This window comes from Sceloporus undulatus, chromosome 6 (genome assembly GCF_019175285.1).
Source record: "Sceloporus undulatus isolate JIND9_A2432 ecotype Alabama chromosome 6, SceUnd_v1.1, whole genome shotgun sequence".
In the NCBI taxonomy this organism is placed as follows: domain Eukaryota; kingdom Metazoa; phylum Chordata; class Lepidosauria; order Squamata; family Phrynosomatidae; genus Sceloporus; species Sceloporus undulatus.
Genome location: NC_056527.1, coordinates 5,054,852 through 5,077,852, shown reverse-complemented (window position 1 = coordinate 5,077,852; position 23,001 = coordinate 5,054,852). Strand labels below are relative to the sequence as shown.

The window sequence follows — 23,001 nt, the reverse complement described above, 5'->3', positions numbered from 1 at the left end:
TATATATATATATATATTACATATATAAGGTACAACAACAACAATTTATTTCGGTCATTGACCAGTATAAAACAAACTACAATTATTAAAACGAGAAACAAAATTAATCTCCGCCATCTAAATTTAAGGTATATATAAAGCAGAAATGAATTTTGTGTTTAGGCTTGGGCCCCATCTCCAAGATACCTTACTATGTATGTATATGCAAATGCAGGTCTAATGAGCTGACTACAAACCAGCCAATCAGAAGCCAGAGGCCCTAAGCCAATCAGGTGCTGGCTTGGGAATTTGAAGATTCCCTTTGGCAGTTGGGTTGAGTCAGTTGGGGTTAAAATGCTGAGAGATGAAGTTGGGTTTTTAGAATCCTGAGGGTTGAAGCGGGAGTTGAGTTGAGGAGACAGTGAGGGGAAGAGTCGGTTCCAGAGGGGAACTTGGTTGGAGTCGAGAGAGAGGGGCTTTTAACCAGTTAGGGACTCTAATTAAAGAAGGATTATAGTAAGCCTGAGAGGCAATGCTGTGGTGTTTAAGCTTAGGAAAGTAGGCAATAGGGACAGTGTCAGTGTCCTTAACAGCTGGTCATAAAAATACTCTGTAGCAAGTTGAACTGTGGTAATAAAATACCCATTAAGAAGTAACACGTGCCTGAACTAACAGTTGTATAATATCATTTAGTTCAAGAAATATCTGTTCAAACCTCTTGTTAAATAAAGTTCTTATTTTGTTTTATCAGAAGGCTGGTCTGGCATATATATTTTATCCATGCTACTATAGTATATAATACTGTGAACCTGCCACATAAGAAAGGGGGTTCATTACATTAATTAGTTGGCAGCGGGGTGGGATTAGAAAACCCCAAAGGACTGCCATAAGGTGAAGGAGTGTGTCCTTCACAGCAGATGTTCCAAAATCCAAAAAACTTCAAAATCCCAATTACTTCTGGTCTTGAGCATTTCAGATAAGAGAGACTCAACCTATATGTATACAGTTGTTCCCCCCAATTCACAGGGGATCCGTTCTGCAGCCTCCTGTGAATCCAGAAAATTGCACATATCCAAGCCTCATTGATTCAAATGGTGGCACAATCCCATGTGCGCTGCTGCGTGTGTGCCCTGGGCACATGTGCCATTTTTTCCCTCCCCACTTGCCATCCATGAATAATCAAGACTGCAAACTCCAAGTCCACAAATCAGGAGTAGCAACTGCACATACACACAGAGAGACACATACATACATTGCACGTGCTATTTATCTGCAATTGGCATCTTAGACCCTCTGATCCTACTTGCAGCCCCAAATATGTAGCAAGTAAAGGGAAATGTACCTGTAACAATGAGCTTAAAGTTCAGTTTCTGGCCAGCAGCCTCACAGGTATACTCTCCCGCATCCTTCTTCTCCACCTGTTGTACAATCAGATGGCGTTTTTGGCCTTCCGTTTCTACCTTGAGTTTGTTGCTGGAAGTGATCAGCTTCCCATCCTTAAACCACTTTACTTCTGTTTTGGCCTGAGCCACTTCACAGCTAAAGGAGGCACTTTCTGAAAGGGTAGCCTTGATTTCTTTCTGGACCTTCTCCTTGTTGGCAAATACCTCCTCAACTTCTGCATCTAGTGAAGAAAATAGTGAGTCGTGATCAGTGAGTCCTCTCCGCTTTTAAAGTATCTTTAAGGTTTCTAATTGACATATAAAACACATAATGCATAGATGTCTTGGCCAAATAATCACACATTAGAGGATCCAAAAAGCAGGTTATTCCCAAAATACTCTCCTATAGCTTAGTCCATAAATCAGAGGACTAAAAAGGCCATGGCCATAACAAACCATACATATTAGTAGCATGGGTGTTCATCTTTGAGAGCTGCATTGCATAGAGGTTTGAGCACTGGACTACAACTCTAGGGATCAGAGTTCAAGTCCCCGCTCAGCCAAGAAAACCCACTGGGTGACTTTGGGCAAGTCCCATACTCTCAGCCTCAGGGGAAGGCCATGGCAAACCTCCTCTGAACAAATCTTGCCAAGAAAACCCCATGATAGAGTTATGCCTTAGAGTTGGCATAAGTTGGAAACAACTTGGAGGCACAAAACAACAACAACAACAACGAGGTCTGGTGGGCAGAATTAGACCCTGACCTCCATGCAATTGTCCGGTCCTATACACACCTTTGGCACCAATAGGATCTAGGCCCTGGTTTCTCAAACAGGGTTCCTTGGAAGCCTCTGTATTTGTGTGTTGTGTATCTTTACATTATTTCTGACTTATGGTGAACCAAGGCAAACCTTAATGTGGTTATCTTGGCAAGATTTGTTCAGAGTGGGTTTGCAATTGCCTTCCTCTGAGGCTGAGAGAATGTGACTTAGCAAAGGTTACCCAGTGGGTTTCCTTGGAACCCTAGGGTTCTGTAAACAGCATTAGGGGTTCTACAAGATATTGTGATGGTGGGGGGGGGAATTAAAAATTAACTGCAGATATACTGATTTTTATTTAGCGGTTCCCTGCATCATGGAAATTATTTCAAGGGTTCTTTCAAAATGAAATGGTTGAGAAAAGTGTAAAAAAAGCACTGAAAACAGAACAGAACAATAGAACACCATGAAGTACAGACTGTTGTCTTTATTACATGGATCCCTATCCTGAAAAGCACAAACGCACCTCATTCTCTGGTTGTAGACAGGACAAAACGTCTCTCTCTCTCACAGTCATTTCAGAAAGATAATGTCCCAATTACAAATCAAGTTGGTGTAGTTTTAAGCCATCTGTTTTGATCAACCAATCTCAACTGATTTTTATGGTTATAGTTAATGACCAGTATCTGTTTGGACATCTAATCACTGAACTACAAAAAGTACTGGCTTTGCTACAATAGAGACCCTCTCATGGTGCATCAACACTGTAGAAATAATGCAATTTGACACTACTTTAAGTGCTGTAGCTCCAGCCTATGGAATCCTGGGATATGCAGTTTTACAAGGTCTTGACCCTTAATCTCTGCTCAAGAGTGCTGGTGCCTAACAAAACTACAGACTCTGTAAGATATAGCCATGGCAGTTAAGGTGGTGCCACACTGTATTATTTCTACAGTGTATGCACGCTCATGCAACTAATGGTCTCAAGTATGATAGACAGGTCTCAAGATGCCATCTTTATCTAACATGCTAATAAAGATCATCTTCTATTATCTTGTGATGTGTCTCCTGCTTTTCTTGTGAAGTCCATTGGATGTCCAATTTTCAGATACAGTAAAGTAGGACAGATAGATAAGCAGATAGAAAAGTAAGATAGCATATGTACCTGCAACGGTGACTTTGAAAGTCAGTTTCTGGCCACCAGCTTCACAGGTGTATTCACCCGCATCCTTCTTCTCCGCCTGTTGCACAGTCAGCCTCCGGGATTTGCCTTCAGCTTCTACCTTGTGCTTCTTGCTGGAGGTGATGAGTTTCCCCTCTTTGAACCATTTCACTTCTGTCTTGGTTTGGGCCACTTCGCAGCTGAGGGTTGCATCCTTTGAAGAGACAGCCTTGACCTCCTTCTGTATTTTCTCTTTGTTCACAAACACCTCCTCAGGTTCTGAACCAGTAACACCAGCAGGAATTTTAAAGCAAGCAAAACACCAACATTTTAATTATGGAATGCTCCTGTATTTGTGACTTGGACTTCCATTCATGCTATTTCCCCTAAGTACACAGACTGTGCAGGATTTATAACTACACTGGGCTCTTTACTAGAAAAACATAATACAGTGGGTCCTTCTTATCCTTGGGGGGTTCCTTCTGGACCCCTACTCTGCACAGATGGCAATAACCACGGGACTTTAAGTCCCACAGCTTTCAGTGGTGGCACACGAGCATGCAGTCACTCTCCTGGACCATGTGCACATGTGGCCATTGAACTCAATGGGGCTTTCCATCCACAAATGCTCAGATCTATGAATGGTAAGCCCATGGTTGGGGCAGGTGCACTGTATAGCTCATTCTCACCTCACATAAAAACAAATAAAGATTCCCTTATACATCATACAAAAATAAAAACTCTCTCTCACATACATGCAAATATCAGGGTCATTTCAGATGTACAGAGGCACAGTTATAAAACTCAGGCTGGGATGGTTTAAACTGTCTGCTAATGGGTGCACACCAAACAATCAGACCAAGAGCATTATCACATAAGAAAACAAAGCCAAAACAGAGCTTGAGAATAACAACTTTCTCTGTGCCTTTCCACATGATGCTGTAGCACTTCCATTATCTTCCTGAAAAGACGATAGTAAAAGCATGTCTTTGGTCACACTGGAAAAATCTGTTCAACAAAAGGCACACTTTATGACTGCCTCCCTCAGGAAGGAGAACAGAAATGCTACGATGTCATGCAGAGAGCAAAGGAAAAAGTCACTGCTCACCCACTCCATTTTGGCTTTCTTCTCTCATGTGATAAGGCTCCAAAACAAAAGGAAGCATACTGATTTTCCCATGATGGAGGTCCACCAATCAGATATGGTAGGGGCAGGAAGGGAAATAAGGTAGTATTTGTACCTGCTACAGTAACTTTGAAGGTCAGTTTCTGTCCAGCTGCTTCACAGGTGTATTCGCCTGCATCCTTCTTCTCCACTTGCTGCACAATCAGTTGCCGGGATTTGCCTTCAGTTTCCACCTTGAATTTCTTGCTGGAGGTGATCAGTTTTCCCTCTTTGAACCATTTCACTTCTGTCTTGGCTTGGCCCACTTCGCAGCTGAGCGTAGCATTCTCTGAAGAGATGGCCTTGATCTCCTTTTGTATCTTCTCTTTGTTAGCAAATACATCCTCAGCTTCGACAACTTGCAGGATGAAAGAGTAAGAAGTAAATTTCAACAGCACTATGTCTCACTTTAAGGCACAATGACATTTCCCATTAATATAAGAAATCCACAGCTCATAGATATTCACTTATGAAGCACACCTTTAAAACTGTCAATTGCCTGTATCAAGATTAACCCTCAGTAATATGCAGCCTCCTGATCCCCACCCTGGTCTTAAACACAGGCTGGACCACTGTCACAACATTCCACAAATGTCATGAAATGATCTTCAGAATATAGAAGCATTGCTAAAGTGAAGCAGCAGGACTGGTTTAGTAATGGCTGTTACTCTAGGGCCCTGTCTGCACTAGCCAAATAAACTGATTTCTCAGTGTACAAACCCCAATTCTGGTGTAAATAGTCCAGACATTGTCTATCATATTCAGCACTGAACTGGGCTATAGTGCCCCTTAACACACATTTTAAAAAATTACCTTTTGCTCTGGAGCCCTCCACTGTGACACTGGGCAGCTGTTTGAAACATGTCCCACTGAGCCACTCATCATGTCTACCATTGCTGCCAGTCTCTCACTTTGCAGCCAGAACAAGGTGCCCAGCCTTGTTATCTGCCACTGGGCACCTCACTCTGACCTCAGAGCAAAACAAGCCATGGCAGTGGCAGATGTGCCAGGTGGCTCCATGGGACACTCATGTCAACAGCCATGCTGCATTGGAACTGGGAGCCTTTGTAACAGGGAATTCTGCTCTGGGTTCTACAGACAGGACCTAAGTCTCAATGACGACAGCCTCCAAAGCAGACAAGTGATCGAACTTCTAGTTTGATTGTCATTTAAATAAAACAGAGGAATAGCTACCGTATGTTACAAGTGCTGCAGGAGGTGATTTTTTCCAGCATAAGCAGCCAAGGGGAGAAGCAATTTTACATTTCAATACCGCTTCTAAGCACTCTAAGCAGTTTACAATCTGTAAGTCATTAGCCCCTAACAAACTGGGTACTCATTTTACAGACCTACGAAAGGATGGAAGGCTGAGTCAACCTGGAGCCCTCTAGGATGGAACTCACAACATTGTGGCTGCAGGACTGGCATTTTAACCACTGCACCACTAAGGTTCCTTCCAGGGATGCTGAAGAAACAAGTGGCATTTTTGTGCATGAAAAAAGCAGCGAATTGATAGCACGATATAAAAGAAAACACAGAGACCTTTGGGACTTGTCGCAATGACATTGAAAGTCAGGGTTTGGCCATCAGCTTCACAGGTGTACTCGCCAGCATCCTTTTTCTCCACCTGCTGCACAATCAGCCTCCGGGATTTGCCTTCAGCTTCTATCTTGAACTTCTGGCTGGACCTGATCAGCCTCCCATCCTTGAACCACCTGACTTCTGCATTGGCCTGGGCCACTTCACAGGCAAGACATGCATTCTCAGAAAGGACCACCTTGACCTGTTTCTGCACCTTGTCCTTGTTGGCAAACACCTCCTCTGGCTCTACAGTGAAAAAAGGTAAGTGAATACTAATTCTCCCACCACCATTGAAGCCAACAGCCTCCACAATGAGAAACCCCCAGCTTTCTGATGGCAAACAGAAGTCCTCTGACCATTCTCACCTTTGACCTCAACTAGGAATGTCAATCTGTCGTTCATTGTCTCACAAGAATAGAGCCCTTCGTCTTGCTTTATTGCACTTTTGACAATGAGCTTCCGCTGCAGTCCTTCAGCAACGTATGTCACTCTTTGGTCCGGCTTAACATCTTTTTTACCCTTCTTCCAAACAACTCCCTCGGTTGCAGATGACACCTCACAGACCAGCTCAAACTTCTCAGAGAGCTTGACTGAAATTCCAGGGGCTGAGTCATTGGCAAAAGTTGCCACTTCATCTAGAAAAGAAAGTGGGGATACAATAGTGTTTGTTGTTGTTACTGCTGCTGGGTAACCTTCATGTCATTTCTAATTTAAGGCGACCACACGGTTTTCTGGGGCTGAGAGTATGTGACTCGCTCATGGTCACCCAGTGGGTTTCCATGGCTGAGTTGGGAATCAAACCCTGATCTCCAGGGTTGTAGTCCAATGTTCAAACCACTATACCATGCTGTCTCTCCAACAGTGTTTAGGGTAGAATTAACAAATGGATTGAGTTTACAAATGAAATAATATTTTGCCTCAACTAAGGTTGGCTGGGGAGAATCTAGTATTTTTTTTCAAATCTGCAATAGACAAATTAAAATTGAAAGCATGGATCAAAATACATGCACATAGACACCAAATTCAAAATCTGAGAATTTAGATAATGGTGCAACATAAGAACATAGCAAAGTGCCTAATAATCAAATTAGACCCAGAGAGTAGAAAATAAATGACCCAATAATGCAAATTGTTGGAAGTCATGTAGCACAGTATCCATAAAGTGCTAAAATTAAAGATTACAGTAGACATTTTATGAATATATGAAAAGAGAACACATTCAGAAATCTAAGACACAACATGAGAATACTGTAGTTTAATTCCCTGAATCTACCACTCTGGCTAAGGGATTTTGAAAACTGTAGTTCAGAAAGTAACTTTTTATCAAGCTCTGGTCTAGGCCCAATTCAAACCAGTTGAGAACCAGTTTCTCATTACATGTGAACAAAAAAAAATGTAGTTGCATCATTGTTTCCCAGCCAGCATCAGAAATCTAAGATATGAAGTTAACATGTAAAGGTTCCACATTTCTCTTACCAGACCCATCCCAGAAAACAAAGCATGCCAAGGGATAGAGATGTAAAAATACCTTTCAACTTTATTTTTGCACTGCTTTCAATGTTGTTATTGGTGACAAATTTCACCTCTGCCTCTTTGAAGGCACTTGTGACTCGCTTGACGGTGAGGCTGTGCTTTGTTTTGGTTCTTGTAATGATGTACTTATCGCTGTTCTCTACAGCTGTGCCATTGATATACCATGAACCAGAACAAGTGTTAGTGAGGTCAACAGTAAAAGTAGCATCCCGACCTGGGGCTACTTCTACATTTCTCAGAGGACTTCTAACGGCCAATACTGGTTCTACAGGGCAACAAGAAGAAATGCAAAGTTTAAAAACCAAGTTAAAAGTCAATGTCTTTTTGTACATATATGTATATTTGTCTTATATATTTCAAATAAAGATTTTAAAAAAACCAAGTTAAAAGTCAAAATGCAAAACGTAAAAATGTCCTCGTTGCAGATGAATTGTAAGTGGAACACAATTCAGAAAGAAAAAATCTATGAATCTGAATTGCACATAGGAAATAAACCCAAAAGAGGCTGAGTCCCCCTTATCCAGAATGCTTGGGACCAGAATTGTTTTGAATTTATCAGATTTTAGAATATTTGCATATACAGAATGAGTTGTCTTGGAGATGGAAATTAAAATCTAATCATGAAATCAATTTATGTTTCATATATATCTTAGACTCATAGCCTGAAGGCAATTTCATACACAATATTTTTTAATAATTTTGTGCATGAGATAAAACTTATATCTACTGAACCATCATAAAGCAAAGGTGTTACTATCTCAGCCACCCATATGGACAATTTTGAATTTTGGAACATTACAGGTGTCAGATTTCCAGATAAGGAAGCTAAATCCCCATTCCAAATAATTACAAATCTACTGTTTTGTATTTTATAAGTTATTCTAAGTCCTAAATCATTAAGTCTTACCTTAAGTCTAAATCATTAATCTTCCTTGTCAAAGAGCTCTGGTGCTACAACAAAGTACAAATCCCAGGATACTAAAGGATGGAGCCATGACAACCTGGCACCACTGCTGAGGTCAGAACAAGGCAACCAGCCATGTTATTGATGCCAGGCACCTCATTCTGACCTCAAAGTGACCACAGGGACCACATGAGTGAAGGCAGCTGCCATCACTGATGACAAGGGAGCCAAAAACCAGCCAGAAAAGGAGAGTTATTTAAATGTGGGGGGGGGGAGCCCTGAATCAGACGCAGGTGTCATAAGATCCATACTTGATTTCAGGGTTTGGGCCTGCATTGAGCTTCTGGGGAATGTGGGATAATTGTCCATGTAGACAAGTCCCAAGGCTGCTGGGACTTGCAGTCTAACAACATTGGGAGGGCCACATGTTTCCCAACCTGACAAAAAAAGTTAGTGGTGTATTATGAATCAAGAACCTTGAGGAAAGGTTTAGGGAGCTGGGGACGTTTAGCCTGGAGAAGAAACGGTTAAGAGGTGATATGATAGCCCTCTAAGTATATGAAAGGGTGTCACATTGAGGATGGAGCAAGCTTGTTTTCTGCTGCTCCAGAGAATAAGACCTGGAGCAATGGATGCACGCTACAGGAAAAGAGATTCCACCTCAACATTAGGAGGAACTTCTTGACACTGGAACACACTCCTTCCTTGGAGTGTAGTGGAGTCTCCTTCCCTGGAGGTCTTTAAACAGAGGCTGGATGCCATCTGTCGGGGATGCTTTGATGGAGGGTACCTGCATGGCAGAATGGGGTTGGACTGGATGCTCCTTGTGGTCTCTTTCCAACTCTATGCTTCTATTATTCTAACCTCCCCATGTTCTCAAAGAATTAAAGCAGTTATTCCTCCCAAACTCACCAAGGTGCAGAGTTCCCGGGAACTCCAGGTAGTCACTTTGCCCGTAGTTGTTCACTGCTGACACTCGGAACTGGTAATCGGCCTCTTCGGGGGGGTTGCTCATGGTGAACTCAGTTTCAGGGACTGGGGACTCATGGCATTTCAGCCAGGAGAATCCGGTCAGTTTCTTACGTTCCACAAGGTATCCGTCAATGGGAATTGGGCGATCCATCTTAGGAGGGGACCAGGCTAACGTCACTGAGGTTTCTGTTTTATTTTTCACCACTGGGTCCACTGGGGGATGAGAGGGAGGCTTCTTTGGAGCTGGAGGAGAAGAAAAATAGCAAAACAAGCTGTCAGTGGGGTGGGAGGAACCCATCGCATTTTTAGGAATGTTGTTCAGAGTGCAAAAGTGGTGGCTTAATGGGATTTTTCTGGATTTTGGTTTGTTTCCAAATATACACAAAGAGGATAAATGGAAGTGAACTGTCAGTAGAAGAGGTACACTAACTATTGTATATACTCATGTATAAGTTGACCTTGTGTATAAGTAAAGGGTAGGTTTTGGGGCCAAAATTACATCCTGCTGACAAGTCAAAGAGAAAACTTAGGGGCCTGTAACAAAGGATGTAAAGGATGAAGCAAAAGAAAATAATGCCAAAGAACTGGCAGGCATAAATGTTGGTGTTCACTCTGAAAGGTGAATGGATGAGGCGCGCACAACATTAAATGGTGGCTGTGTGATGCGTGGGGCAGGTGACCAGGTGTCAGTGGAGCTAAGAAAATGCACACTTGTCAAAAATGATGAAAAGGCAAGCGTTACGGTATAGTATTAACTCTTATGAAAAAAGAAACTGACCCCTTCTTTGCACAGAGTGGCGAAAGGAATTTACTCCATCCAAAGAGAACCTAAAGGAAGCACCAATTCCCTCTACTCTCTCGGTGCTCCTTTAAATAATAAATATAAGAAAAATTTTATTTATACCCCGCCCTTCCAAACGATCAGGGCGGCTTACAAAATGCACCGGAGTGCAAACAGCATACAGATTAAAAACACATATAAACAACAATCCTTAAAAACAATAAAAAAACCCCTAGCCCAACCTCACGGCCACGAGAGAGGAGGGAGGCCCACAGGATATTTAGTCGGGGAATGCCTGATTAAATAGGAAGGTTTTGAGACCCTTCCTAAATTGGGCCAGGGTGGTAGATGAGCGGAGCTCCATGGGCAGCGTATTCCAAAGGGCTGGGGCAGCTGTGGAAAAGGATCTTCTGGCAGTAACAGCCAACCTAGCCCCAGGCACCTTCAGGAGTTGCTGCCCAGATGTTCTGAGGGTGCGAGGCGGAATGTATGGGGAGAGGCGGTCCTTCAGGAATCCTGGGCCCAAGCCATTTAGGGCTTTATAGGTAATAACCAACACCTTATATTGGGCTCGGAAGCGGATGGGCAGCCAATGGAGATCTTTAAGCACAGGTGTTATATGGCTGGTCCTGGGAGCACCAGTGACCAGCCGCGCTGCCATGTTCTGCACCATTTGCAGCTTCCGAGTTTGGTATAAGGGTTGCCCCATGTAGAGTACATTGCAGAAATCCAATCTCGAAGTTACCAGAGCGTGTACAACAGTCTCAAGGTCCCTCTGGGCCAGGTATGGGCGCAGCTGGCGAATCAGCCGAAGCTGATAACAGGTACTCTTGACCGTCGCATTCACCTGAGCAGTCTTTGAAAGAAAATGCCAAAGAGCTGCAGCCCTCACAATTTTCTCACCCAAGTATTGAAAAAGGTCAGAAGTGGTGCCATGGCAGAGAGAATACAGGGGGTCAGTACTTCTTTTAGGTGCTTCTAGGGTGAACTAAACTTTCAATCTTTCGCCATTCTACTCAAGAGAAGGGGATGGTTCCTTTTTTGATAAGAATTAAGGTACAGTATTTATATTGACCTGTGGATGTCAGACCAGGTTTTTGGAGTTGATTTTTTGACTAAAACTTATAGATTTATACATGAATTTATACAGTGAATAATAACCCCAGAAAGAATCCTGCCTCTCCAAGCTTCAAGTTTAGTGAACTCTCAGATCTCTCCATCTTGTTCTCTTCCAAAACTGCCAAACCCTTTTTTCCCTCTTGGGGTGAGTCAAAACGACTCCCCAAAATTTTCCATTCAGTTTAAAGGGTGAGAAATGGAGATGGAATATGGCCAGTTATTCCCAGAAGGCTGAAGGCCAAGAAAGAAAATTCCCTGACAATTCTCTTCTGCAAAATGCCAACTCTGCTCACACATGAATACTGTTAGTTTCTTCTGTTTGGGGCAAACAGAGTCAGACTATACCGAATTTGGGGGGGGGGGGGTGTTAAAATATCCAGTTTAATTCAGAGAGGTGGACCGCACAAAAGCAGCCTTTGAAGAATGTTTTGACTTTAAAAAAATACTGACCATACTCATCTGCCAGCGTTCCTAAGGACAGAATGCCCTAGGACAGAAATAATGCTAGGTCACAAAGCAACATCCCAGGTTCATTTTGTTTGTGGGTATGACGCTGGATCATGGCAGCTGACAGGCAAGAAGGTTTGTTAAAAGGCAAAGCAAGAAGGAGGAGGAATGTAAAAGAGAACCACCCTCAACAAGCTCTTATTTAACTCTTCCCAAGACTACTAAATATCTGCCCTCTCTAGTTTTGCATCGAATGAACATTTGTGTAAATACACAGCCCTTCCCCAAGAGTTTTTGCAAGTTGCTTGAATAACTCATTTAACGTGAAGTCGAAGGCTTTCATGGCCGACATGCATAGTTTTTTGTGGGTTTTTCAGGCTATGTGGCCATTTTCTAGAAGAGTTTGTTCCTGACGTTTCACAGACCAGCATCTGTGGCTGGCATCTTCAGAGAGGCTATTTAACTCACTTAACTCTTGCAAACTGGAACAAGCTGCTGCTGTACTAGCTGAGTTAGAGATTTGCACACAGCCCAGAAATAGGTCCACCAAAAAGTTGGAGACTAAGGCTGGGCCCTGAGATCTGGAAACCGTAAAACTGAAGGGTTGCATGCCTCAGCATGCATGCCTAAGTGCCTAGAAAGTTTTTGCTAGTGGCAGCATGCCAAAAGGCAGATGGCACTGAGTTCTGTATGTTTCCACTGGTATTCACACAGCTGCCAGCCAAGAGTCCCAAAGCCATGGCTGAAAACCATGGAAAGAGTTGAACAAGAATGGGCCCGAGCCTTTTAGCCACATAACAGCAGCCTATTCAGATGGAGCCAGTGAGATTTTCCAAGAAATTAGCAAGGCAATTTCAGAATAGCGCAAACAAAATTGGTAAGATATAGAGAGTAAAAATAGGGAACCTTGGCCCCATATACCCCCTTTTCTTTTGCGACCTACAGAAATATATATCACTGTCACAAGATACACTGTTATTCCCCCATGAGCTTTAAAGGGAAGGCCAAGCCCTCAGAGTGCCTGCCAATTTCACATCCAGCTCAGGTTCAGTAGTTTGGCTAAATACTGAAATAAGACCTCAAGGCCCTAACCCAGAGGCTCCTTCCTTTTTTACTGCAGCCCTTGGTGCAAGGTCCTATTATTCAGAATAAGAAGGCAATGGCATAAAGAACTGAAACTCTTCGTATCCATGATCAACAACATCTACCGGGTTTCCCCTGATACTGTATATAAAATAGGCCTATGGTGCAATGTAGAGAAACAGCATGGTACAGTGGTTTGAATGTTGGACTAAGACCTGGTGTCATTATTAAGTGCTCCAAATTTTCCAGGAAAATCCAGAACAAAAGGTAAATCTTTTAATTGCAGTTTAAGGCAGGAATGGCCCGGATTCTATGAGGAACTGGCCTCACACCATGAAAACAGTCTGCAGTTGAATCAGGGTTTTGGTTCTGCATCATGAAGACAGTTTGCAGCAAGTGCAGGGGGAAACCAGGTTCATTTGGTCCACGGAGACATGTCCAAATACTTAAGCTTATCGCACGGCACCTGCAGGAACGGAATGGCATGGAACAGGGGGGAAACGGGTGTTACTGCATGGGAGAACACTACCAATGCTGCTGGGAGTCCCAAGCTGTTCCCCAGCCATTCCTGGCAGCTGATTTTGAAGGACTAGTTTGAACCATTCTTCAAAACGTCTGCCATGGAATGGCTGGGGAACAGCTTGGGGACTCGTGTTGGCATTGGCAGCATTCTCCCATGTGGAAACACCTATTTCCCCCCAGTTCTGTGCCGTTCCAACTCCTGTTCCTGCAAGTGCCATGCGAAAAGCTAAATTTCTATGAAAGAACTGGACAAAATCCTAAAGTGTAAAGATATACAGCTGAACAAGTTTGAATCATCGAAGCCATTGTATTCCCCATCACCATGTACGTATGTGAGAGCTGCACAGTGAAGAAAGCAGATATAAAGAAAATCCATTCATTGGAGATGTGGTGCTGGAGAAGAGTGCTGAGGATCCCATGGACAGCTAAAAAGACAAAGAAATGGGTCCTTGAAAGAGTCAAACCAGAACTCTCACTGGAAGCCAAGATGATTGAATTAAGCTGTTAGGCTTCGGCCATATCATGAGGAGGCATGGCTCATTAGAAAAGACATTGATTCTAGGGAAGGTGGAGGGAAGGAGAAGGAGAGGAAGATAGCATTGCAGATGGATAGACTCCATAAGGGAGGCCACAGGCCTAAGCCTCCAGGATATGAGAAGGGAGGTGGCTTGGAGGCATCTTATTCACAGGGTTGCCATGAGTCAAGATCACCTTGAAGGCAGCTAACAACAACAACAATATAAATTAGCAAAATCAAGGTTTGCTTTTTGGAATGTATATCTTTTAGGAATATTTTCAAGCCATGGAAAGTTGAATTCATGGATATGGAAGGCTGTCTATTACTGGCCTAAACCAACTGCATCAGCTTCCAGTTTGCTTCCAAGCTTAATCCAAGGTACTGGTTTTGACCTAGAAAGCTCTTAATGCCTTGCAGTCAGATAGTCTGCCCAGAATCCGAGGTCTTAAATGGAGGTCTTGTTGCATGCCCCAAAAGCTCAAGAGGTTAGGCTGATGAGAGTGGGCTTTCCCTAAAACAGCACCCCAATGGTCAAACCCCTTGCCAAGGGAAATCCATCCTTATTGACCTGAAAGATAGTCAGAACTCTCCTTTTGTCAAGGCCTTTGGCTTTTATTTTTAAAACTGTTTTTAGTCTTGTAATGACTAGGCCTCCAGTCATTTGAGGATTTCTTCAGGCAGTAAAGGGTTACATTGGGGGGGGATATATGCAAATAAAGAGTGACATCACAACTTGCGGAAGGCTCACTTGGCCAATCAGTGAGCAGGATCAAGGGTTTTTCTGGAAGCTTCCGTCAGAAGGGTATATAAGGCTTCTGAGTCCAAGTGACAGTTGGTTGGAGAGAGCATCAGTTAGAGATGGAGAGGAACAGTTAGAGAGCGAGTCTTAGGCGTTAGTGGGTTTTGAAGGAGGAATATATCAGAGTAGAACGTTTAGGGGTTTCTTTGATTATGTTTATGATAGCTTGTATCAAATGAATTCTACCATTACAAATATTGAACCTGCAAGACCCTTAAGAACTTGCATGAATTATATCTTTTGATTCTATTTTGTTACTTATAATAAATAATTCCTTAAAAAGTATCCGCTACTTGACACTCCTTGACAGGCGTCTTATCTCGGTTGTTGCTTGAGTAGATCAGCAAGAAGGAGAACTGAAGTCCTTAACAAGTCCCAGTGTTTGTTAAGGGAAATCCATTATAACTTCACTGGGTGGTGGCAGCGTGATTATTTATTTATTTACATGTGATTTATTTCACCAGAATATGGCTGAGGACACTCACTTGTATGATCCCTGGAAGAAATGTAGGGCAACAGACATCTGCTCTGGTATGCACACAAAAAATTATTACAGAGTGCATAGTACAAAATGTACAATCATATTTCATATTATAATTTTCTCCCCTCAGCCCCCTCCCAAAAAAGAAAACAGCGCAGAGGAAACGACGCTCCAATCAAATTAACTGTCATTTTCGGAGATGTGGAAAATATTGTTGGTTATATTTTTTTTACTTCTTCATACCCCGTTTTACCTTTCACATTCTTAATTACAATTTCCCATTTATCTTTCCAGGATTCTTTATTGCTTTCCCCAATATATTTAAGTCTTCTTTCCCTAAGGAAGTCAAATAATATACAGTGGTACCCCGGGTTACGAATTTAATTCGTTCCGCCGCCGCGTTCGTAACCCGAAATCCTTCGTAAGCCGAAAAAGCCATAGGCGCTAATAGCGAAAGCCGCGATTTCGTGCGAAAAAGCGCCGAAAAGCACCAAAAAATTTTTCGTAACCCGAAATAACCTTCGTAACCCGGAACAGTTTTTTTCTATGGATTTTTTTTCGTAACCCGGAAATTTCGTAAGGCGGCGCATTCGTATCCCGGGGTACCACTGTATACTCTTTTTATATATTTATATAAAAGACTTATTCCAATTTGATTTGCTTTTCCATCCATACGCAATCACTGCATGAGCTGCTTTTAGAAATTGTTTTGTTACATATTTTTGATTATTGTTCAATCCTAATTCCTCTAAATTGAGAGTTAAGCAATTCTCTTTACTTAATTGTATCTCTATCCCTGTTATTAGATTTATCTGTTTCTTAACCTCTGTCCAAAATTCTTGAACAAATGGGCATTCCCATCACATATGTATATAGATTCCCTGAACTCCACATCTGTGCCAGCAGTTTCATTGAAAATGTCATTTTCATTTGTTGTTGTTTTACATTTGTACTTTTAATTTTAACAATTTCTTGGTGGCAGCGTGATTTGAGGGAATTTAAGGGTCTTCTGGGTCTAAGGGCCGAGACAGGGCTGCTGTTTGGCTGCTTGGACCCAGGAGATCATCACAAGTCTGTTTTTAAAGGATCCTTTCTTTCTGTTCTGTTTTTTTGTTCTGGTTTTATTATACAATGCTTTGGGGGACCTGGTGAAAATTGATCTGTGAAAACCAATTTGTTAATATTCTCAGAATACATACAACAAGAAATATATTAGGGCTCCTGATTCATCTTGTGAGAAGTCCTAGAACTGTTTGGGTAAAATGTGCACATGCTTGTTCTGACTTAAAACATTGGCAAGGGACAAACACAGAGAAGAACTGAAGAATCCTTGGTGGGTTCACATAGAAAGAAAAATGGGAAAACAGCTCACCAGAAACAGTAAACTGGGTAGACGTTCTGCAGTCATCAGCCACAAAGACGATCTCTCCCGTGTCCTCCATTTTGCAATCGCGGATGATCATGCTGTACTCCTTCCCGGATGAGGTTAGAGAAATCCTGCTGTTGGCCTTCAGTTCTTCCTTATTCCTTAGCCATCGGAACTTCTGGCACTTGTTTTCTAACTCCACACAGAATATGGCTGTGTCATTGACACTGACTGCAGTCTTCCTTGGCAGCTTCTTGATAATATTCCCTATGGGGAAGGTTTGGGGGGACAGACTTTTTTATATATACATATAATTTCTTTACATTCCAGTACATTCATAATCATTTTAGTCATCACATATTCTTCCTTAAAGTATTATTGTACTGTATCTCTAAAATATATTATTTACATTGTCAATCTTTTCTTCAAGTTACTACCCTCCCCTTCCCTTCTACTTATATGTTATTAAGCGTAGTTTGGAACTTTTCTGAGCAGCATGTATCTGATTTCCCTTATAATATTTTTTTCTTTCGTATTATTTTGAGATTTACCTTTTCATACTGTACTATTTCCATAAAACAAAAAATACTTCTGCGATTATTGTATACATACAAACATTATTTGTACCTTACTTGTGAAATTGTTTGTGATTACCCCATATATTCACCCAAGAGTCTAAAAGGCATCTAATTTAATGCTTAGTTTCAGCTAACTCAAACATAGGAGATTACCGCACTGCGTTCTGAGAACTTTCCGTATCATAACGTGATGAGAACGTTCCTGGAACAGATATTACCGCATTAGCAAACTAGAACGTGATCAGAACGTCATTTTACCGCACAGCGCTTCCTTTTTCTTGAAACCGTTCCCAGAACATATTCCACCAAGGCCTTGTCACCCTTTTGCCTCCTGTGTGTGTGCGCATGTAATGTGTGCCTTCATAGAATCATAGAGTTGGAAGAGACCGCAAGGGCCATCCAGTCCAACCCCATTCTGCCATGCAGGAAATCACAATCAAAGCATCCCCAATAGATGGCCATCCAGCCTCCGTTTGAAGACCTCCAAGGAGGGAGACTCCACTACACTCCGAGGAAAGAGTGTGTTCCACTGTCGAACAGCCCTTACTGTCAGGAAGTTCCTCCTAATGTTGAGCTGGAATCTCTTTTCCTGTAGCTTGCATCCATTGCTCTGAGTCCTAGTCTCTGGAACAGCAGAAAACAAGCTTGCTCCCTCCTCAATATGACATCCCTTCAAATATTTAAACAGGGCTATCATATCACCTCTTAATCTTCTCTTCTCCAGACTAAACATCCCCAGCTCCCTGAGTCGTTCCTCATAGGGCAAGGTTTTCAGACCTTTCACCATTTTAGTCGCCCTCCTTTGGACACATGGCAGCAGTTTCTCAATGTCCTTTTTGAATTGTGGTGCCCAGAACTGGACACAATATTCCAGGTGGGGCCTGTGAGCTTCCCTCCCTGCTTTAATTCTTGTCTGGCTCTTTGCTATGGAATTCTGGGAGTTGTTTGCTTGCTTTTGTGGGTTCCTTCCTGGGCATCCCTGCCATCCCTGCCTCCTGCAGGCTGCCAGCACAGGAGCCCCGCTGGACATGACACCAGAGCCCCCCTCCTCCGCAGAAGCAGCCAGACCCTCTCCCTCTTGCTCTCTGCCCTGGCCCCCTGTTTCCCTCTCTCTTTCTCTCTCTTTCGCTCCTTTCCTCTTCTCTCCCTTGTCCCAACTTTCCTCCCTTCCCTCCCTCCTTCTTTCCCCCTCACACACACACACACACACCTTCCCTCACTGCAGTCGCTCGCCTGCCTGCCTCCCTGCCTCCCTGCCTGTCATTATTTCAGCCAATCAGGAGACGGAGGAATGAGAGAATGGATTTGAGAACGGATAAGAATACCGCACAGACCTCTGTTGGAACGTTCTCATCACGTTACAGCTTGGTGGGAACACATTCAATCCGTCCCCTCCTGGAACACATGTAGAACACATTTATAACGTTCTGAGAACCCGATTGGAACACAGACGTGCGGTATTCTTAAATGTGTTCTGTTCTCATCACGTGAACGTTCTCAGAACGCAGTGCGATAATCTCCAAAGATATGAAACTCTTCAGTATTTAGTGTCACAAAGCTGAGCCCTGCAAACCCAAGGACCAGCCAAGAAGAGGTGGATTTGAATATCTGCAATTTAAAAGGAAACGTGGCATGAATTAACTGTGTATTTCATTTATTGCAGTTTACAGTACTTGCCAAGCCCACAAAGAAGGATAGGGCTGCCAGAATGAAAACTGGAGACTTTTACCATCCTGCAAGCAAGTCCTGCTAAGTTAGCATTGCCAGACTGAAAAGGCTGAGGATTTCAGCAGGTGTTGCTTGTTACATATCCAGCTAATAAGCAACACCTGCTGAAATTCCCTCTTCTACACAACCATTAAAGGTAAAGGAATACTCCCCAGTGTCCACTCTCTCAGTCCTATCTTACATTGTGAAGCGCATGGAACTTTGGGAGGCTGTAGACACACTGAATTCTGTATAAACTATGCAGCATTGCTTCTGGGATTTATAGCTTTTACAAAAGTGTATATAAACCTGCCAATTATTTAAACTTTTGTAACCGTGTTTGCAATACTCATTTATAAGTGTCTTTCAAAACCCAAGAGCCAGTGTGGAGTAGTGGTTTGAGCGCTGGATTATGACTCTAGAGAACAGGATACTTTGCCCATCCCTATTTGACTTGAAATGTGCCTGTACTAGCTAGGATACCCTGGGCTGCCTCTGGAGTATTTTGGGCCTGAATTCCCCTCATGACCTGTGCTGTCTCTGCAGCGACAACAGGCACCTCTCTTCCCAAGCAATTCCCATTTGCCACTTGGCACCACCACTGAGGTCACAACATGATGTCCAACCATGTTACTGATGCTGGGCACCTCATTCTGATCTCAGAGCAACTTGCACTTACAATGGTGGCACCAGATTGCTCACAGGCAGCATGTGGGAAGGAAGCTATCCTTCATCGCCACAGAGAGAGTTAAAAATCCAGAACAAAAGGTAAAGTTTTTAAACTTGGGTTACTGGGAGGAAAGGTCAAATTGGGTCACACCCAATTCAGGATTTTAGCCCTGTGTCATGTAAAATAGGATGCAGCAAGCCTGGGGGGGAATTCAGAGTAAATAACCCATGTAGTCAAGACTTTAGACTGGCTGGAGAGGCAGATTGTAGGAGGATGAAGCTGTTTCAGTTAGCTCTTGGCTCCAAAGGGCCAGGGCTGTTCCAGGAAACTGGTCTTCCTGATACTGAAGCCTTTGGGTCGGATTTGTGGAAGGCACACTTCAGCTGTTCAAGAGTCATGTGAAGAAAGAAGGAAAAGCCACAACCTAGCCTTGCCTTAGAAATTACATCCGAGAAATGGATCCTGAAGGCAAGGAATGACTACACTGCAGGGTTTACCACTCACTGCCTGCCATTTCAGAGCTCCTCAAATCCTAGGTTTGTACCTCAGGAAGTTACTTTTATGGCTCCAGCTCAGCTGTTCATGCAGCAAAGTGACACTGAATCCTATCCTACTCCCACACAACATCCGCTTGTAACTTCTTAGTATGAAGTCTGGACACATTTGTTTACCAGCTTAGGGAGGATGCAAGAAGTATTCCAGTTGCAAAGAGGAGGAGGCAGGCTGTACATTTAATGCTCTCCCAGACATTTGAGGGTGTGAAAGAAGAGATACTGGAGCAACAGGTAGCTCTGCCAATACATAGTTTCATAGTAAGTTTGGTCCTTCATCTACATGAGCATAAGCCCAAGGGGTTTGCTACATAAGGCCAAAGGCAAGATGGTGCTACCCATCACCGCCATTCCATATAGAGAAACAATCTGGAGTTATCCAACTGGGTCAGTGCTGATGATCCTATAACCTTTCAGCATGGTGTGAATATATACCACCATAGTTACGGAAGATCTGACAGTCACACAACCAATTGTGCAACTCATACCATGGCCCTTGAACTTATCTATTGTACAACAGTCAATGAGCTCTCCACTCACCAAGTCAAATGTGAGAAAGAGATGGCTGGGTGCGTGTGTGTGCTTGTGGAAATTATTGGTTGCGTGAGGAACCACACTTATGCCACCGCACTCACAACGTTGTTTGTTGATATTCTGCCTTGTCTCTAAAGATCTCAGGGTAACATACAACAAAATCAACTTGACCAATTATTTTTGTGCTTGTGTAGTGCCCTCGCAGAACTCACTATCAGAACAGAGCTTGTATTACAAAGTTCCTGAGAAGAAATGATAGATGGATTTCTTTTCTACTTACCTTGGACACTCAGTTCTGCAATGGTTCTGCTACCTTCTTTCATTTCACAAATATAGACAGCGTCGTCATCCATGGTGACATTCTGGACCGTGAGTTTCCGAAAGGTCCCTTCTTCCTCGATGCTGTACTTCTGGCTCTGTTGAAGTTTCGTCTCCTCTTTGAACCAGGTGGTTTCTGTAGTGGCAACAGGGACCTCACACTGGAAAGTAGCGGCCTCCTTCTCCCGGACTTCCAGATCTCTTAGCTTTGTCTTGAAAGGTATTCTTGGTTCTTGGGGGAGAAAGGACAAGAGACATCATTGGAATTATAACTCAACAAGAGATCTAGAACATGCTCCAAGGATTCTCTAGTTACCATTATGACAGAATAATTTATACCCATGAGCCTTGCTGCTTGGGGCCAGCAGGAGTTGTATGCCAATAACTCCTGGAGGGCCATAGGTTCCCCATCCTTCATTTAAATTGTTGTTGCCCACAGATGCTAATAGCTCCCTCCTCCATGAGTTCCTGTCTATCTAAATGAACATCTCTTTCTCCATATTTTAGGCTGTTCCCACTTGTAACAGGACGGCACCCATATAGTATGATCTCTGTATCTGTGGGAATGGTACCCACAGTTTCATTTACCCATGTCCAAAAAAAAAAAAAAAGGTATCTCCAGGCATCTTCTAGGATGGTCCTCCAGTATTATTCTATGCTATGCCCTTGGCAGAAGTTGGCCTTAGAGTCATGCTGGAGGAGCTAGAAATGCCTAGAAAGGTGCTCTTTCTACAGATCTCTAGGCCCTTCAGCATGACTCTAAGGTCAACTTCTGCCAGAAATCATTCATTTCAATATGACTGATTATAATTCATAGTTCTACATTTCCACAATGAGTCAGGGAATGTATCCCATGCAGCTACAATGGTCTTACTGTATTGTACAACAACAGCAACATCATCATCAACAACTACAAGAACAACAAAATTAAACAAAACCAAAACTATGGATCTAAATGTATATTCTTCTGTCCAGCTCACTGGTCATAGTTACGTGATGAAGATGCATTGCATGCCAATTAATTGCCCACATGGCTGAGCAAGGAGTCACAGTGCAATTCTCAAATCACTATGCCACACTGGTTCATCTCTCATTCATAGGGTCATCATGGCTGCATCCGCACTGCAGAAATAATCTGGTCTGACACAAGTTTAACTGCCATGGCTCAAAGCTATGGATTTCTGGGAACAGTAGAACTACAAACTACAGTTCCCAGGGTTCCGTAGCACTGAGCTATGGCAGTTAAACTGATGTCAAACCAGATAATTTCTGCAGTGCAGATGTATCCCATAAGTCAAAGGCAGTTAACAACAATAACTTGCTTTGTCCTTTGGAACTATTCTTCTTAAAATGGGCACATTTAACACAGAGACTAGTTGACTAAAGCCCATATGATTAAGCAACTGTTGTCGTAAGGGGCATGATAAGTGAGATAGTTTCCTTCAAACTTATGTGAGTTAAATTGCACTGCCATACTCTTAGCTTGCGATCCCTCCTCCTTGGGCCATCTTCTCCCCTGAGGAGAAGCCTTCTCCCGAATGTTCAAAAGTCAGGAATAAGTTGCACCACTCCCAATGCCCAAAGAGGGTTGCCAGCGGGTGGGAAGGTGATGAATCACTGCCAACGACAAGCCAGGCCACCTGTCCACATAGCATGAAGCACTGCCAGCATGACAAGCAACATTCCCCAGTATTTTCCTCCGTTCAGAATACTTTGAAGACTTAAACCAGCAGATTGAAGACTTAAATATGCAGTCCTCCAGGGGTTGTTTTTTGGACTTCATCTCCCAGAATCCTTGACAACTGACCAAGCTGGCTGGGGCTTCTGGGAGCTGAAGTCCAAAATATTTGGAGGTCAAAAGTTTGGGGATCACTGTCTTAAACAATCTGTCACTTTAGAGAACAATATGCTATGTCCCAAATTAAGGCTTTTTTCATGCTCCAGTACCCTACAGAAGATGAGGTGGTTTAGAGCACAAACATAAGGTCCACTCAAATGATCCAGTTATGATTTGCTCCAGACTGGTTGCTATTGGAAACAAAGAGTCATAACCAGTTGTGTGACAATGAGGTTGAGTTGGGATGGCATTAT

The 23,001-nt window shown here is 42.9% G+C and overlaps 1 protein-coding gene across 8 annotated transcripts in view; it reads right to left on the bottom strand.

Moving 5' to 3' along the window:
- The window catches only part of OBSCN (obscurin, cytoskeletal calmodulin and titin-interacting RhoGEF), a 236,693-nt gene that overhangs the window by 196,187 nt on the left and 17,505 nt on the right, over positions 1 to 23,001 (bottom strand). For all 8 annotated transcript variants that reach the window (XM_042477238.1, XM_042477239.1, XM_042477242.1 and 5 more), the window contains exons 3-11: positions 20,873 to 21,142; positions 16,559 to 16,819; positions 9,378 to 9,680; positions 7,557 to 7,826; positions 6,394 to 6,663; positions 5,990 to 6,274; positions 4,524 to 4,805; positions 3,286 to 3,561; positions 1,322 to 1,603 (exon numbers count right to left, since the gene is read on the bottom strand). In XM_042477238.1, the coding sequence (XP_042333172.1) occupies positions 1,322 to 1,603; positions 3,286 to 3,561; positions 4,524 to 4,805; positions 5,990 to 6,274; positions 6,394 to 6,663; positions 7,557 to 7,826; positions 9,378 to 9,680; positions 16,559 to 16,819; positions 20,873 to 21,142 (2,499 nt within the window). The remainder of the gene's footprint in view (positions 1 to 1,321; positions 1,604 to 3,285; positions 3,562 to 4,523; positions 4,806 to 5,989; positions 6,275 to 6,393; positions 6,664 to 7,556; positions 7,827 to 9,377; positions 9,681 to 16,558; positions 16,820 to 20,872; positions 21,143 to 23,001) is intronic.